Below are 17,589 nucleotides of genomic sequence, written 5' to 3'. Positions count from 1 at the left end.
TTGGTTACAACCCAAAAACATATTTGATTCTTGGTTTTTTTTTGTTAGCTTTTCTTCCAAAAGCTAAAAGTCAATACAATTGATTTTGCCACACTATTGTAAACAACAAGCTTAACACAACCAATTTAAAAAGTCAATCCATACAAGCATACAACTAATAATTTCAACTGATCAAACAAGCTAAACTAATCAGTCAATAGCCAAAAGCCAATTCCAAACAATCCCAAGAAGGTAAAGAAAATACTTTGTAACAACAAAGCTCGAACCTCGCATCAAGTTTGAATACAAGTGTAACGAGCTGAGTTTGAACAACCCAAGTCCGATATCGACTAGCCAACAAAGTATTGACTTATTTGATAATATTTTTATCTCTGATTCAAGAAGTTTGGGATTTTCCTTACCATTGGAAAAAGAGTCCAGTCTTGCCTTTCGATTATTACCCAATCACAAGACCCCTCACATATATAAGAAGATCGATTTGAAAAATCCTGGAAAAATAAAAACAATATTCCAAACACAATTTGATCATTGAAACAAAAAATCTTTCAAAAAATTTACTTGTATATTTTAGTATTTAAAAACACAAATCGAATTTGCCATATGTCCTCCCTCTTTACCTTTCTCTATAATCAATATCAATTATTGATTAACTACCATACAATTAGCTAATTTTATTAAAGCATTTTTGTAAGCCAATATTCTAATATGTCAAAAGCCGATCAAATAAATTTATTCTAGTAATTTTGTGAAATTTAAGTATAACTTATACATAACCCGTACATAGAACGGGTTCAAAAGCTACTTGTAAGGGTTTATTTGGCATCACTGTGATTTTTTGTTTTTTGGTTATTTGTTTTCAAAAAAACCAAAAACTTATAGCTTTTGAACCCGTGGATATAACTTTTTCTTGTTTTCTTTTTTGATTTTTTGTTTTCAAAAAAACCGAAAACTGAAAACAAAAAACATTGCCAAACAAGCCATTAATTGTTGACTTGTTGTAAGATAAATAAGTAAATAACGAAGCCAAATTGCTTACACTTGGCATATAATTTTTATTATTTTTTCCTTTTTATCTGTGAACCTGGTTGGACTGTTCATTTATCCGATTTTAGGATTTTTCCTTGTCAAATTACCGGTATTTTCCAAAGCACAATACCGAAATCCATTGATGTTCATGGCCAAATTAATATCCAAGAAAACATATTAAACCTTTAATTTAGTAATCTTAATCAACAAATTATGTCATCTCTCAGTCAATCTTCATGGTTTTGTTCTCTTCACTCAACCAAAACCTTTCAACCCACCAAAAAATTCAATCTTTTTTACCCCACAAACCCCAAATTTATCAATTTTAAACCCTTAAATTTCTCTTCTATTATTGTCAGAAATTCAAAAGATGAATTGAATGAGCCAGAAGAAGAAAGCTTAGAAGAATCTGTACCAGACAGAGTTAAATTTGCACTTGAGAGAGCTAGAGAGTATAAGAAATCATTGCAATTGGGTAAAAATCAAGAAATTACCAAATACCCAGTTGCTAAATCTAATGGAATTGTAAGTGAAAATGGTGGGTTTCAGCTGAACAAAACCAATGTTGAAGAAGATGAGATTTTGTCAGGTAATATGGGTTTTTTTTTTTTCTTTTTTTTTTTTTTCAAAAATATATGTTGTGGATTAGTATATAATTGGTATGTTACCGTTTGGAAGAGTGCATCTTTGGTGTGTAGAATGCGGTAGTGATGTAGACGAGATTTGATTGCATGTCTTGTGTACCACCTCGTAACACTTTACTACAATTCTAAGAGAGCAAGGTAAAAAAAAAAATGAAAATACCAAAGTCTCACTATAGTTTAGGTTATGATTGTTTAAACGTATATGATAATTGTGGTCTTGAAAAGTACAATAAAATACTTATTTATTTAGTTGCAACGTTTCTATATCTTGTTTGATTAGTCTTAACTTTAATTTTCAAACTAGTTTCTTATTGATGATTTGATATATCAACCGTTGGTATTATGTAGAGACAAGCGTGAAATTAAAAACATTGCAACTAGATATAAACAAAGGAAAAACTATTTTGGGGTGGTTGTTTTTGCTTGAAGCATGAGAAGGATATACTGTTTAGGCAGTGATGTGTTTTAAAAAGTTAAGGTTAATTGATGATATTGTGAAACTGTCTGAGATTGAAATTCAATGATAATATGGGTCCGATTTCAGAGGAGGGGGATGGTGGAGAAAAGGAGATCCCTGAAGCTGTTAGGAGGGCGATGGCGAAGGTGAAAGAGTACCAAAAAAACAAAGGAGTAGTGAGCAATGGCGGAAGCAATGTGGAGAGTGAAATTTTACCAGGTAGTATGGGATTTTCAACAGTTTGAGATTTTGCAACAATTAAGATTGTTTTTTTGCTGAAAAAATTGGCTTGTGTTTCAGACTTCTTAGATGGCAGAAGGAAAGTGGTCCCTGATGCTGTCAGACTTGCAACGGAGAATGCTGAAGAGTATGATAAGAATAAGGGAAATTTGGGTGATGATAAGAGTAATGAGGAGATTGAGCAGTTGCGTGGTAATGCTTAGAGTTGTATATGTTTTGTTTCCAAACTGTGAGGCCCCCAATTTGTTTGAGTTATGAACTTATGTTTGGTAATGGTCTAATGGATGTTCAGGTGATGAAGAAGGTGGGGATAAGGAAGTTCCAGAAGCAGTTAGGATTGGAATGGTGAAAGCCAAAGAGTATAAGAAGAACAAAGGAACCATTGATAGTAGCACTATGGAAAATTCAAAACAGACAGGTATACTAAAGGTTATCATTTCAAATAGTAGATATATTTGCTATAAAGTATTGTTGATGGGTCTAAATCGGGGCTGGAATTCGTGAAAGAATTTGTAAGTTAATGATATGGTCTTGTGTAATTGATTCCTTCATGGGATGATTTGTTTGTAGGATTGGAGGGAGGAAGTGCTAGTAATTTGGGGAATAGAAGTATTGAACCAAACACAGAAAATAAGGGCGACCTTAAAATTTCTAATATTGATTTTGTCGGCTTGAATTTTGCGGACAAGAAGAAAAGCAGGGGACTGCCAGCTGGTCTGATCCCAGTTGCAGACCCTTTTCCAATTGATGAGTTGCCCGAGGTGGAAATTCTTGTTGGTGATTCCAGCCAATTCGGAAATGTGACGTCTTCAGAAGCTAAGACGTCCTCACAAGAAGAAAACACTGATCTATATAAGCCAAAGGTTACTACATGGGGTGTGTTTCCCAGACCCAACAACATTTCCAAAACGGTATGATGTTTATTGCAATGTCTTGTAATGTTTTGTTCATAATTAGAGAAGTTGAAATAGATATCAAGGAGGAGATTTTGGGCCAACCTACAAGCCCCAAGGAGGTTCGATACCAAAACCAAATGGTAATGGGAGTAGTAAATCCTTAGGCTAATAAACATGTGGTTTTAACAGATTTATACCCCTTATTTTTGTGTATAAGGAGTGAAATATGATCAGAATTAAGGATTCTTTTTTAAGGAATAATGTTAAAATCTTTTTGAATTTTATGCCTCCATCTTGTCATTAGTTAAGTCTTTTCTTGAATTCTTAGTTAACAATAAGGGTAACGTGGCCACGTGGAATGGTTTCAGTTATTGAGTGTAGACATTTTCTTATTCCATCTGTTCCAAAGATATTGTCCACCATTCTATATTGGTTTGTCCCATTTTGTTGTCCACTTTGATTGATGAATGCAATTTATTTAATCTACTGTCTCTATTACACCATAATACCATATTGTTCTTTAAATCCCACTTTGATTGTTGAAGGGAGGATTTTGACTTATTCCTAAATCCTAAGTCTCCTTTTGCAATAAAACACTTGTTAGTTACATTACGACTATGCATACCATCCTATTGATGCATGTGTATATGTTTCTTTTACTTTTTCTTTTTATTTTTTAGCATTCACCACAGATATCTCTGTTCCTTTACATGCCTTCACCATGGAATATGTTTGTTTGATACATGTTTTCTGAATTTTTTTTTTTTTTTTGGTTGGTTCAGTAAGAATGTAGTTCATTTATGTTTTTACAGTTTGGTGGTGGTAGAACTATTCAGCCTGGAGAAGAACTTGAAACTCCGGAGGAAAGAGCTGCCAAAGAAGCTCGCTCCCGGGAGTTAATTGCTGCTTACAAGCGTAAAATGGGCTTAAATATGGATCCCAAGCTAAAAGCGGAATGTGAGAAGGTATGCTTAGTGATAAATATGGATCCAAAGTTAAAAACAGAAAGTCTTCTTTAGCATGAGTATGACAAGCTACTTGTACTGGGTTTTTCCATCACTTCTTTAGTCATGCACAAATATTATATTATTTTTACCAATCATATTTTTGGAAATTGATATAGTATCTAATGCTAGGACTTCAAAGGAAAAATCCTCCTTTGAAAGGTATTACATATTAGTAACCTTGTTCTGTTGTACTACATTTATAGGCTTTATTTCTTATTTCTTGCAAATTTGAGAAATGACACGCAAAACAAGGAAGTGGAGAAATAAGGTGAGAAGGATGTTATTACCCCTCACACACCTACCTCAATCTCATCATGCTAGAAGTGCTTCCACCACTTATCCCAAACTAGCCATACTACAACCACTGTCTTGCTTACCTAACCCAGCCGCTGCCATCGTCACAACTCACAACCTCTTGTACCACCCCCCCCCCCCCCCCCAAAAAAAAAAAAAATTCTGTTCTGCAGTTTTGCTCTCACGATGGCTACTCCAATCCACCATCCCCCACCACCTGTTCATCTTCACGATGGCTACTCCCACCTACTTCTTGATCATACTAGAGACCTCAGAGCCTCCATTGATGCAATAAATAACCAAAATATAGCTCACAATTTTCATGACAACCATATTCCAGTTCCCCACTAAAGAAACAGTTTACAAATAATTAATGCAATTGTAGCAAACTATAGTAATTGATACTAAAACAACAAATTCAACATCTCAATGTTAAATAATAATGAGAAGCTAGAAAAAAAAAAATTACTTAGAAGATGAAAATTGTTTAAGTATAAGTAACAAATAAATAAAAGAGTTCAAGAGTGCCCCAAAATGCAGCAACTATTGAAGCCTAGAAAAAGGAAAAACTTATTTGGGGGTCACCAGAAGAAAATTGTTGGAGACAAGTCTGCAAAACATTAGCTGAATTCATCAAGTCAATGGCGTGAAAATGATTGATTCACTGACAAAGAACAAAGACAAGAGGAAGCTAACACCAGAAGATCAAGTGAGAAGAAGTTTGAGAAACATTTTTGTATTATTTAAAAAATGTATCGTGTTGAAAACTAACACCACCAATGAACATGGAGGTTGTGAAAATTTGACACGATGATAGTTGAATTATGAGGGTAAACTTGGAAATTACATAAAAAAACAGATACCGAAACGTTGAAACATCCCCTAAATTGTAGACGTTGCAAGAATTGAGAAATGCAGAAAGCCATCTGTGCAGTAGGCTGTAGCTTTGTAACATCATGTGGAAATAACTGATTTGGCATCTTGAATGAATGAGGAAGTCTTCTGATTGTGGTTCATGTCAATCATCTAATTCTTTTTGTTGTTTCTTTCTATTGCCAAGCTGGCTTTATTAAAGAATGACAGTGATTTTTTTTTTCCCTATACTCTAATTCAATGATATAGTCTTTTAGGCATTGAAAGATGGAGACTCCTTGATGGATGTAGGAAGGCTGAAGGAGGCATTACCATACTATCAAATAGTTATTGATAAGCTGCCTTTCCAGGTACATTTTAATATATATACAATATACTTGTATATCATTTCATCCATTCTGGTTATTCCTTCATCTTTGGGGGTTAGGTTTATGCCTAATTACTAAAGTATAGAGTCACTATTTGGATGTAATTGAGCTATTTTTTAGTTTGCCTTTAATAGAAGATCATGCTATGTTGTTTCTGTACCAAGATTAGTAGTTTTACTACTCCTCTCCACCCCTTCCCCCCTTCCCCCCAATAAAAGAACACAAAATTTCTATTGATGGCCAAAGATGAAGATGCCTTAGAAGAGTAGAGCTGATATCCTCGGATAGAAAGGAAAAAAAATTGAACGATGAATCTTATCACTGCATCCTTTGAAGCACTGATTTAAGTCAAAGAAAAGCCTTAGCAACCGTTGTATCCAATTATGAAGGGTAGGTTTGGTGGCATTAGGGAAGCTAGCTATCCAAGCAAATGGATATTGTGAAGAATCAGTAAATACTACCTCTTACCTCGTTGACACCAATGTCAAAGCAGAATTACTTCAAAAGGGGGACCATTTATGGTGAATTAAAAGGAATTTTTTGTTTTTAATAAAAGTATTGTTTTCATGAGCAAATATAAGGTAATTGTTCAATTCCGGTAAACAACAAAGATTTAGTAAAAAAAAAACTAGAATACTTGCTACATAAATCATGTTATTTTAACCTCTTTATTTATATTTGCTGATTGATTGTTTGCAGACTAAGCTTCATGGTTTGGCTGCTCTACAATGGTCAATTTGTCAAGATTCACTTCGTAGGTATGCTCTTGCAGGTCATGAGATCTGTTACTTTGTAGCATATATGATTCATATGATAGCTATCTTAGGTGCTAATGATAGTTCTGGTTCATGACCATCATTCTTTTGATTTCATAATATTGCACAATTCCTTCTCTCTCCACGAGAGCCCTTCTCTCTAGAATACTAGAGCTGCACTTTAGCCACCGCTTTTCTCCTCCACCGCTAATCTCCTCCACCGCTATCATCTTTAACAGTTCTCTGCATGATCTCATCTACTAAGCTTCATTTTATTTTCATTTAAATCAAGTATTAGTTGTATATTCGAACTCCTTTGTCAGCAAGTTCGATTTCTTGGACTGATTGGTGGTGCTTTCACTCTGCCCACCGTCATACCTCTGTTTACTCCTCTTTGCTATTCACCGGTGGCCCCCACGTTCATCGGCGATATTTCCCAGTTCACAGGTGACGTTTTTCCCTAGTTTATTCCTCTCCCCACTTAGTATGTCAGGAACTCAATTTTCCCACCATTCGAATTCGCACCCCTTTATAAATAAACCCCAAATTTCCCACGAAACAGGGAATTGTTTTCCTCCAACTTCAGATTTACTCCCTGCTTCCCAATACCATCTTGTCTTTGGCAAGTTTTTAGACTATCGGAACTTCTCGGAGAGCTGTATTCAAAACTGGGTTTCCAATCACTGGACTACGTTTGGGAAAATCTCTGTCCAAAAGCATAAGAACATCTTCCTGTTTCTGTGTGAGGAATCCCGTGACAGAGACGCTCTGTTAGAGCAAGGGTCAGCAACATACCAGGCTGCGCTCCTCCTTTTCAAGCCTTGGAAGCAGGGCGATTCCTTAAGGGGTATCAAATTTGAGGATGCTCCTATTTGGGTTCACCTTAATGAGGTACCTTTGAACTTATGTGAGATTAATGTCGTTAAACCAGTGCTTGCTTTGGCCGGTAGCTTTTTGTGTGCTGATGAACCCCATCTAAGATCAATTAGATGCTCCCTTAGAGTGAAGTTACAATTACGTGTTTTGGGACCACTATTGCCAGGTTTCTACTTGGACGTCGGAAACTCTGAGTTTAAATGGATTAATATCAGTTATGAGAACTTGTTTATCTTATGCTCTAGGTGTAATAGAGTTGGGCATAAGCAGAATTCTTGCAGTTTTAACCCATGTATGTCTGCTCCTGTACTTGTCAATATGGATGGTTTGTGTTTATCTGCCAATCATCCCTTCCACAGTCTTTCAAATATGAATATTGGCTTGAAAAGAATTGAAAAATTCAGAACTACCAGAGTGAATCTTCGGAGTAGTGGTAGAACCATTAACACTCTTCAACATCAGGCAGATCCCCAGAGCAACCAATCCAGAAAAAGGTCCTTTGTTTTTGCTACTCCATCTATCTCACCTTTGAAAAAGCAGAAATTATGTTTTGAACCAATTTCACCTTTTATGCCTGCTCCAACAGGACCTAACTGCACACTTAAACAACCCGCCTTCCCAATCCACAAAAAACCCTCCTCTAATCCAAAGAGAAACCAACAATGCTCCTTTACTACTTACTTAGGAGAAAGAAGAGAGCAAAAACCCCAAGTCATCACAACGAGGATAGCAATAAAAGGCCTTATTCTTTTAAGCAGCCAAACCCCCCTTTTCAGGATATTGCCCGACGGATAGTGGGGGACTGGTCTCCAAGCAGATTGGAGACTTCTGGGGGTTTTTCTTCTGATGTGCAGTCAGTTAAAGTACAGAGCTGGCGTTGTTCGCCAATTCGCCGTGATAGGGGTAAGGTTCTGGAGTTGGTGCGACAGGTTAAAAATATATGTCTGGCTAAGCGAGATGCTTTTTCTGTTGCTCCTTCAGTACCGTTGTTACCAGTTTCGAATGATCATATTGATCACGGCTGTATTTCTTCTGGATGTTTGCAATGTTCGTTACCCTTCAAGAAGAGGAAGGGTCATGTTAGTTCAGGTTCTCTTTCTGCTGCTTTGGAAATGGGTTCATTGGCCCCCCCCCCCCCCTCAGAGCCACCACGGTTGGAATGAGGCTAGCCGCGTGGAACTATAGGGGTCTAGGACAAGCGGACTCCCCTAAAGTTCCGTATCTTCGCTCTTTAGTCTGCCCTCATCACTTGGATGTTGTGTTTTTGATGGAAACAATGGTATGTGTAGATAATGTAGAGCATAATTTAGCGTCTATTCCTTTTTTGGGTTGTTGTGGTGTAGATGCAGTAGGCTTAAGTGGTGGTCTGTTCATCTTTTGGCTTGCTCCCTTTAGTGTGGTTCCGTTGTTTATGTCTCCAAACTTCGTGGTTTGTAAAATAGTGGTTGGTGGCGTAATAAAGTTTGTGATCTTTGTATACGGTGCACCTCATGTATGTAGCTGATAGATCAAATGTGTGGTCTTCTATTGCTAGTTTTGTCCAAACTTACCCGCATATCTTGTTGATTGGTGACTTTAACCAAGTTGAGTATCTCTCTGATAAAATAGGAGGGTCTTCAATTATTTCAGGAAGACTAGATTTTATTCAGTGGCGATTGGATTTGGGGTTAGTGGATGTTCCTTTCTATAATAGGATAGAAGTAGACCCAACTTTTGAAAGATTGGATAGGGCTTATTCTACTCAGGATTGGTTTATTGACTATCCAGATTCCATTGTGCATTACCAACCAATTTTATTTTCGGATCATGCTGCTGTTATCTTTTCGGACTTGATGCCTCGGGATAGTGTTAGACGACCTTATAGAATTGAGAATTGGTGTTTATCTGCTTAGGATATATCTGGGATTATTAAAGATGGTGTCTTTTACAGTTTGCAGGCTCTCCTTTGTTTACCTTATCTCGCAGGCTTGCGGTTATTCGCGGGAGACTTAAAGACTGGTGCCTTGGCCACAGAAATTTTGGGGTATAAATTGGAAAGCATTATGTTCCGATTTATCTTCTTGCTCTTCTCAGTTGCAGTCCCCTGTGGCACGCATTCTTTTTCTTAATACTAGGGAAGAGAGAATTGCAGAGGCTACTGCTGCTTTTCTCTACTGGAAACAGCATGCTAAAATTAAATGGGATGTTGAAGGGCAGTCGCACTCAAGATTACTGTTTTCGGTTGTTTAAGCTCGCCATCGTCGTAATTTAATTAATGAAGCTGGAAATTGGGTGTCTGATTCACATGGTCTTCGTTCTCTTATTCAGGCTTTTGACTCAGATTTATATTCTCGTGTGTCTCCTTCCAGGCACGACACTCCTTTACACTGGGATAATCTTGGCCTCCTGGCGCTGACCCCGTATCAAAAGGACGTGGTAATGGCTCCTTTCTCGGCTTCTGAGATTAAATCTGCAATGTTTCATATTGCCAATGATATATCCCGTGCCAGATGGTTTTACCTCGGCTTTTTTCAAGACTCATTGGGAGGATATAGGCCATTTTGTTATCTCGGCGATACAATATTTCTTTTCTCATGGTTACATGTTGAAGAACTGGAATAGGACCTTTTTAGTTCTTCTCCCGAAGGTTTCTCAGCCTGGTCTCAGTTTCGGCCGATTGGATTATGCAATGTTATGTACAAATGCATTGCGAAATGCATTACTGGCCGTCTGCGGGGAAATCTTCCATCTCTTGTTTCAGGGTTCCAGAATGCCTTTGTACCGGGTCGCTGATTTCTAATAATGCTCTGGTAGCTCACGAGCTTTTGTCCTTTATGAACGCTTCTAAGGCTCGGAAACGTTTTTATGCAGCTATGAAGTTGGACATGAATAAAGTTTATGACAGAGTATGTTGGGAATTTTTGAGTCAAGTTTTACGGGCTTTTGGTTTTCCACCTTATTGGGTTCATATTATTGAACAGTGTGTTACGACTGTCTCGTATCAAGTTCTGGTGAATGGGAGTCTTACGCTTTCCTTTTGACCACAGTGTGGTCTTAGACAAGGAGATCCTCTGTCACCGTATCTGTTTATGCTTTGTATGGAAGTGTTATCGGCCACTCTTCGTCGGGCGGCTGAAGAATAGGCTATGTTTTCTGGAATTCGTGTTTCTGGGGGGTTCTTCAATTTCTCATCTTTTCTCTGCGGATGACTCACTGTTATTTTTCCAGGTTTCGCCGCAAGCGTATGAAAATGTCTTGGCCATACTTTCGGCTTTCTGTTCCTCTTCAAGCCACATGATTAATCATCAGAAGTCCTTTGTCAAGTTCAGCCCGAATACTCCCCCCGACTATCGAGATTTTTTGGCTAACAGTCTTCGCCTGCAGTCGAAGGCTTCTCTTGGTACCTATTTAGGTCTCCCTGTTGATCTGGGAAGGAGTAAAGTCTCGGAGTTCAGGTCTCTAGTTGACAAAGTTGCTAGCCGACTGTCTGCTTTTGCTTCTCTTCGGTTGTATGCAGCGGCAAAATTGGTTATTATAAATTCGGTGTTAGTGGCTTCGTTTAATCATATTCTGTCTATCTTCAAGATCCCTGCTTCAATTGCACCTCAACTTGACAGTATGCTTGCTAGTATCTGGTGGAGATCTTCGGGTTCTAGGAAGGGTTAGGCGATGCGCTCAGCTTCTCTGCTTCATTTACCGAAAGGTTTAGGGGGTTTAGGATTACGTAACATTGCCTGCTTTAACTCCGCTTTCCTCGCTGGTACTGGGTGGAGGATGATTCACAATCCTCAGCTATTGGTTTCTAAGTTCATGTTTTCCAAGTACCCCTCTCTTATCGCTGCTCCGTATACTCGGTTAACTCGACCCTCCTCGCTGTCGCGGGTTACAAATGGCTCTTTCCGCGGTAGCTCCCGCTATACGTTGGAAGGTGGGTAGTGGTAATAACGTTTGTATTACAACTAACGATTGGGCTCCAGGGGTCCAGTTTGTTTCAAGGCTGGTTTATCTCAGTCGGATCTTCCGACTCATGTGTCTAATATTATTGATCCGCGTTCTAACACGTGGGACTTTTCAAGAGTCCATCGGTTTTTTGATGGTCCAACTGCCTCTCGGATCCTTGGTCTGGATCGTCCGCTGGATCTTATGGACGATTTTGTGTATTGGAAATTCACCAAGGATGGCACCTTCTCTACGAAGTCTGCTTATGCCCTCTTACTTCAGCAGACAACTAGACATCCTTCTGTGGGGTTCATTCCTGCTTCCTTCCTGGTGGGGGAAGTTTTGGGCACTGCCCCTTCTTGCTAAATGGAAGATCTTTGGCTGGAAAATTATTCAATCTAGACCCGGTTGCTTCTGTTCTAGCTGTTCGAGGTTTTCCGGTTGATTCAGTTTGCTGCTTTTGTCGCCGAGAGCAGGAGACGATGGACCATTTGTTTCGAGATTGTGACTTCGTTGCTCCTTTGTGGGTCCTTAGTTCTTTACGCTTTAATAGGCAATGTCTTCTTCACCTTCCTTTTCTTCAATGGTTTTCCACTATGGTCTCTCTGTTAAGGGCTGCTAGGGCGAGCCTGGTGCGGTTTTTCTCCCTTTTGTGGGCTATTTGGCTTTCTCGCAATAACGTCCAATTTCGACATCAGATCGTCTCTTCCGATGATGTTTTGCTTCTTGCTTCTCAGTGGGATGTGTGGGGGCGGCAAGCACATGATCTTCACATTCGCTCTTCTTCTTTGGGTCTTGGTCCAAAATTGGCTGGTTCGGGTTTTGCTGCCACTCTTTGTGGGGGTCCTACTTCTGCTTTTGATATTTGTATGATTTGTGATGGGTCTTGGTCTTTTTCGAATAACTCAGTCGGTGCTGGTTGGATTTTTCGCGATTGTGACTCTCCTTCAGTCCTTTTGGAGGAGGGGCCCGTGCCTCTATCTCCTCTTCAGCATTACATTTTGAGTTACAAGCTTGTTTTTGGGGATTGCGCAATGCCTATTCCAGAGGTTTTCGGAGGATCCTTATTTACTCGGACTGTGTGTCCTTGTGTCTGATTTTGGCCCAAAAACAGCGGGACGAGATTTCTTTATGCTGGTTAATTCGGGATATCCGGGCTCTTCTGTCTACTTTTGAGGCTTGTAAAATTCTAAAGGTTCCAAGGAAATGGGTGTCCCCTGCACACTGGTTGGCTGGGAAGGCTCGTGCTCGGGAGTGTCTTTTTTGGTCCTTTTAAGTTGTTTGTTTTTTATTTGCTTTCTTTGTTCTCACTGTCGTGTAAAAAAAAAAAAAAAAAAAAAAAAAAAAAAAAAAAAAAAAAAAAATTGCTTAATAATTGATGAAGCATTTCTAGGATGTCACATTATACCGTACCGATTCCATGATTTTGATGCAGCATGTTTGTCAAGTAATTCAGCTCATATGCCTAAGCAAAACATTTTTGGTGTGGTTGAGAAGTATAGTTTGGAAGATCCTCCATGAAAAAGCCTTACCATGGTGCTCTTTTTGTGCTTATTAGCAAATTTCATTATCATTGCCTGCTTGCATCAAAAGGAAAAATGAACTTTAAAGATGAGCTGAAAGATCGCATTTTAGTTACATTGGAGGGAAAGACTAGATGCTCAATGCATACTTGGTAACGACAGAGAATCTAATGCAGGCCTGCAGGGCCTTAAACTATATTGGAGGGGAAGACTAGATGCTCAACTCAGACTTGGTAAAGACTGAGAATATAATGCAGGGCCTTAAACTATAATTCCCCTTCTTTTCATTGGATGATTATCATTTCTTTTCTTGGGTTCATAACTTCACATTTGTGTCTTACACTTACTAAATGAGGCCATTTTATTTAACTATTACACTTTTACTTTTAGCAAACTACTCCATTAATATTGTATTTCTTTTCTTGGGTCCCCCACTCATGTCCGTTACTACTTTTTTTATTATTATTATTATTATTTTATTATTATTTCTTTCCCTCTCACATCCCTTACTTTTTAATAAATTATTAACCCCATTATCTTTCCTTCTAATTTTTTAATACTCCAACAACCCCACTTACGTCTTTTTATATTAAATCTTCACCAAAAAAAAAAAAAAAAAAAAAAAAAAAAAAAAACGAAACTTTTTATATTAAATCAATTGATTTAGCTAAAACTATATGGCAGTCAGAGTGTAACACTAAAAAAAAAAATCAGAGGGAGGAATATATTATTTGGATGATGGAAAAAATGTTTCATTTTAGTAGCCTATTGCTATATCATAGGATTTCCACTAGACCTTTGTATCATTGAAGACATAAACTAGGCTATTTTAAAAGCTTATGGTTTATGTGAAGGTGTTTGCACCTTTCTTCATTGGGGAGTTTTTATTTTCTTCTTAATGTGAAGCTACACAAACATGCTTAAAAGGGAGGATAATACATGTGTTACAACTACAACACCCATGATGGAAAACAGTTTTGGAGAATAGGATATGATTGTAGGCTATTCCGCATTTCCACATATATCTAACTCGAGATCTCGCCACAGGGAATTACACTTCTACAGGTTATTTACTGCTATTGTAGATGTGAAAACTTCAAAATCTTTATTATAAGCCAAGAAGCATAGTTATTATAAATCTTCAAAGTAGAAAATAAGATTTATGGACTTGTCATGCAAAAAGTGCTGGAATAATTATACTCATATATTCACGGACTTGGCTGCAAGCCTCATTGTATGAAGCGTCTAGGAACCAATTATTTATGTTGCTAACTTCCAAAGCCTCAAAACGTTAATAATCTTTCTTGTATTTCGGGCTTTTTCTGCAGGACAGAAGAAGCTCGAGCTATGTATGAGAAGCTTCAGTCACACCCTACTGCCGACATTAGCAAGAAGGCAAGACAGTTTGTATTTAGCTTCAAGGTGAGTAGCATTTCTATGGTGTTCCTTCGTGATACACCATATGTTCTAAAATATGCATCATTATCAGCTAAAAATATTGGTTATAAACTATATGTCAACTTGTAAGCGATGTTTTTGATTCGCACTCTGGGCAATCATGAATTTTTGTTTCACTGAAACATGCCTTTTAGATTCTTAGGCTATGTTTGGTTTGTTATCTATCCTGGAAAGCCGATTTGCCCAGTTATAGACACCTAAATGTTTGTCTCCTCGAATCAGTTAAAGATTTTGAAAATTTGCCAAGAAATTGATTTATAATTAGTTCATACCATAAAAAATACCCATATCATGCATCAACTCAATTATAAGGCCTAATTAGGGGATCAGGATGACTTAAACCTGGATTTTCTGTAAGGCGGGATCCGATATGCACCAGCTGCTACGGAGCCTTCCATCCAAAGGAGGCAATTGCCACGACGGCCTTAACGCAACATGCATGCACGACACAACCCTTTTTGGAACACTTTCTACTCTAATTTACCCTTGCAAGCAATTTTTAGTTAATCCTTCTTTATGATGTAGGTTTCTATATTAATAAGCGTGTTCATATTATTTGTTTGATTCTGTATTGTGCTTTATATATTATCATGCACGCTTTGTTATCATACACTTATCATACACTTTATATATTATGCTTTGCATCTGCTATTGTGCTTCTTCGTATCCCCCTTTAAATACCTAATAATTGATTGTCATACCTAATAAAGATAATTTGCACAATTGGTTTAGGTTGTAATGTTTATAATTTAATAAAGTGGCCATCATAATTAAATCTTTTTTAACCACTGACCCCCCCCCCCCCCCCCAAAAAAAAAAAAAAAAAAAGGTGTGAATTAAGAAGCCAACCTTGTGTAGTAATTTGTGTTGATTAGCATTATAAATTAGGTAAATTGCATGTTGTCATTAATCTCATTATTTTAGCATTATATTCATCCTGTCCCAATTTAGTGTGGCCCATTTATTATGGCACTTAGGTTGAGAAAATAAGTTCGATGTTTGATTATTGAATGCTAGTGAATGTGATGGGAGATTATGAGATACCTTTAGTGAATAAGAGAGAGTGTAGCTTTGTATAACCCAAAGTTTTAGTGGTGGGAAGAAAGTTAATCAAATTAGCAAAAGAGGTTTTTGTGTGACATTGAATCAAATAGAGGTCTCTTAATGGCGGATATAAGCTCTTTTGGCCTTGTCTTTACTCATCCCTAGATCCGCTTTGATTCATGTTCAATATGAAGTTATATTCTTTGTATATGCAACGATTTAACGTAGAAACATTTGTTAGATTGGTTCCTTTGGTATGCCCCTTCATAGAATCCAACAAATTTTATGACTCTTCCTATAAAAATACATTGGCAACTCCCTACTTTGCTTCTTTTGTTGTCTCATTCGCATCAAGTAATTTACATGTGCAATAGGCTAATGCCTACACATTTGATTTGAGCACATCTTTCTTAAGTTGAAGTTGATTCTTCTAATATAAAAGTGTGGCATACATTTTGGGGACTAAAGCAGCTTATATGTTGTTAATATGGCAGGCCATGGAAATGTTGAAAGTTACTAAATCAACTGCACCACCCAAGAACACTGGATACCAGAGCTATTTCGAAGCTTTTGTTGAGGACAAAGCAGATTATACTCTGGGTAGTGCTGAAGAGAAAGATGATACTGTTAATCAAGCTGCTTTGTATGTCGTCTTTCTCGCATCTCCCATTTTACTCATACTACTACTGGTAGCTATCAGAAGATAGATTTTGGTTGAATGCCAAAATAGATGGTTTTTTTTTATGTACATCTTTGTGTATAAAATATACTCCATATTTATTTTGAACTATAAAAAGGAGGTTTGTCACTTCCTATACTAGGAATCTCAGGATTAGTTGAACAATCTATGTCCTCTGCAAATTTTAACAGTAATATACAATTTAAGCCCTATAGTTTACAGGATTAGTTCAGTTCTTATAATACATATTATCCTGTTTATTTAAAATGTGGTTTTGTTCTGGTAAAAATTTTTTTTCCGCGAAGTTTGGAAGTTATAGAATGTGTAAAGATGATCCGATCCAAGAACAACATGACTAAGGGCCCATTCACATTTACTGAACTGAACTAATTGGAGCTGAATTGAACTGAGCTGAAATAAATATTTTATGAGAGAGGGAAATTAGGAGCTGAACTGAACTGAATTGATTGGAGCTGAATTGAACTGAAATTAAGTAAATATAAACATGCCCTAAATTTGAATTAATTCAATCACCCTATTCACCTAATCTGAATCCAATATGCGCACACTCTGATAGCTCAATTGTTGGTGATTTGATGCCACAAAGTGATAAAATTGTCGAGAATGCAGGGATTAGATATTAGCATCCATTTATGTATTCCCTTAATCGTATTTTTTATTTATACTCGTCACTTAATATGATAACTCACATATTTACATGTCTTGTTTTTTCGATAAGCCATATTCTTTCTCTAATTTTTTTTTTGAAATTGACACAATATAAATTTTGACATTAATTATGTTTTATGTATACCTCAACTAATAATTCAAGCCTTAAAACCTTCATGCTTACATGGGTGATCCCTTAGGAATATGCTAAAAAAATTCTTCATGACGACTAATGGAGCATGATCGCTATGTTGATGGCTTCAAGGTGTGCAGAAATGTTAATCTTATATCAGATAAGCTGTAGCAGCAATAGTTCATGTAAGTCATGTCATTTAGGTGCTCCCAAAAAAAAATCACCTTAACAGTTTCGGCATAAGGTCCTAAGGTGCCTGACTGCCTGGTGATGCTATTTCGTAGCTCTTGTACAGGAAAACAAGTACAAGCTTAAGCTGTGAATGTCGTCCCTTTAAGAAAAACTAAACATGATATCAAGTGACAGATAAAACATCCGGCACATAGAAGAATACAGAAAGGGTACATTCTAACAATAAGAAAATTGTGACAGAAACAGTAACTGTCATTCAGGACAACGTTGTTGAGCTCCTTTATCACACCGCGCAACTAACAGCTTCTTAGGCTGGCTGTACATAAGAATATAAGATATTTAGAAGAAAGGATTTGCTATCCCGAAGAAGAGTAATTCAGTATTCCCAGTCCTTCAACTTCTTGTTGCCTTTAGGCCTTGATATCGGCTTGTCCATGCCACCCATTCTTGCATTGTGTCTCATGGAGAGAGGACGGTTGTAAGACAGCCTACAATATAATATAAAGATAACACCATGAATGAAACAGTAGACAACAT

At 37.3% G+C, this 17,589-nt stretch overlaps 1 protein-coding gene across 2 annotated transcripts; it reads left to right on the top strand.

Annotated features, from left to right (window-relative positions):
• Positions 1–1,054: 1,054 nt before the first annotated feature.
• On the top strand, positions 1,055–16,285 carry LOC145586099 (uncharacterized). Of its 2 annotated transcripts, none has more exons than XR_014100801.1 (10): positions 1,055–1,615; positions 2,215–2,346; positions 2,428–2,559; positions 2,660–2,785; positions 2,938–3,278; positions 4,076–4,228; positions 5,695–5,787; positions 6,505–6,563; positions 14,211–14,299; positions 15,874–16,012. XR_014100801.1 is itself a non-coding variant. In XM_081642838.1 (10 exons), exons 1-10 carry the CDS (start codon positions 1,240–1,242, stop codon positions 16,084–16,086), a joined length of 1,719 nt encoding a protein of 572 aa, XP_081498964.1. In that variant the 5' UTR covers positions 1,055–1,239; the 3' UTR covers positions 16,087–16,285. The 2 variants fall into 2 exon arrangements, 1 of the variants encoding a protein (XP_081498964.1); XM_081642838.1 differs by having other exon boundaries at positions 14,206–14,299; positions 15,874–16,285.
• The last annotated feature ends 1,304 nt before the right edge of the window (positions 16,286–17,589 follow it).

This window comes from Chenopodium album, chromosome 16 (assembly GCF_948465745.1).
Source record: "Chenopodium album chromosome 16, dcCheAlbu1.1, whole genome shotgun sequence".
NCBI classification, from domain to species: Eukaryota; Viridiplantae; Streptophyta; class Magnoliopsida; order Caryophyllales; family Amaranthaceae; genus Chenopodium; species Chenopodium album.
This window is presented reverse-complemented; position numbering and strand designations above follow the sequence as displayed.

What these genes read in the sequence shown, in the direction of transcription:
- LOC145586099 (XM_081642838.1), top strand. Translation starts at nt 1,240, where the DNA reads ATGTCATCTCTCAGTCAATCTTCATGGTTTTGTTCTCTTCACTCAACC. An exon ending in GGAGATTGAGCAGTTGCGTG is followed by an intron (nt 2,560 to 2,659) that starts GTAATGCTTAGA and finishes ATGGATGTTCAG; the next exon opens with GTGATGAAGAAGGTGGGGAT. An exon ending in TTGATAAGCTGCCTTTCCAG is followed by an intron (nt 5,788 to 6,504) that starts GTACATTTTAAT and finishes GATTGTTTGCAG; the next exon opens with ACTAAGCTTCATGGTTTGGC.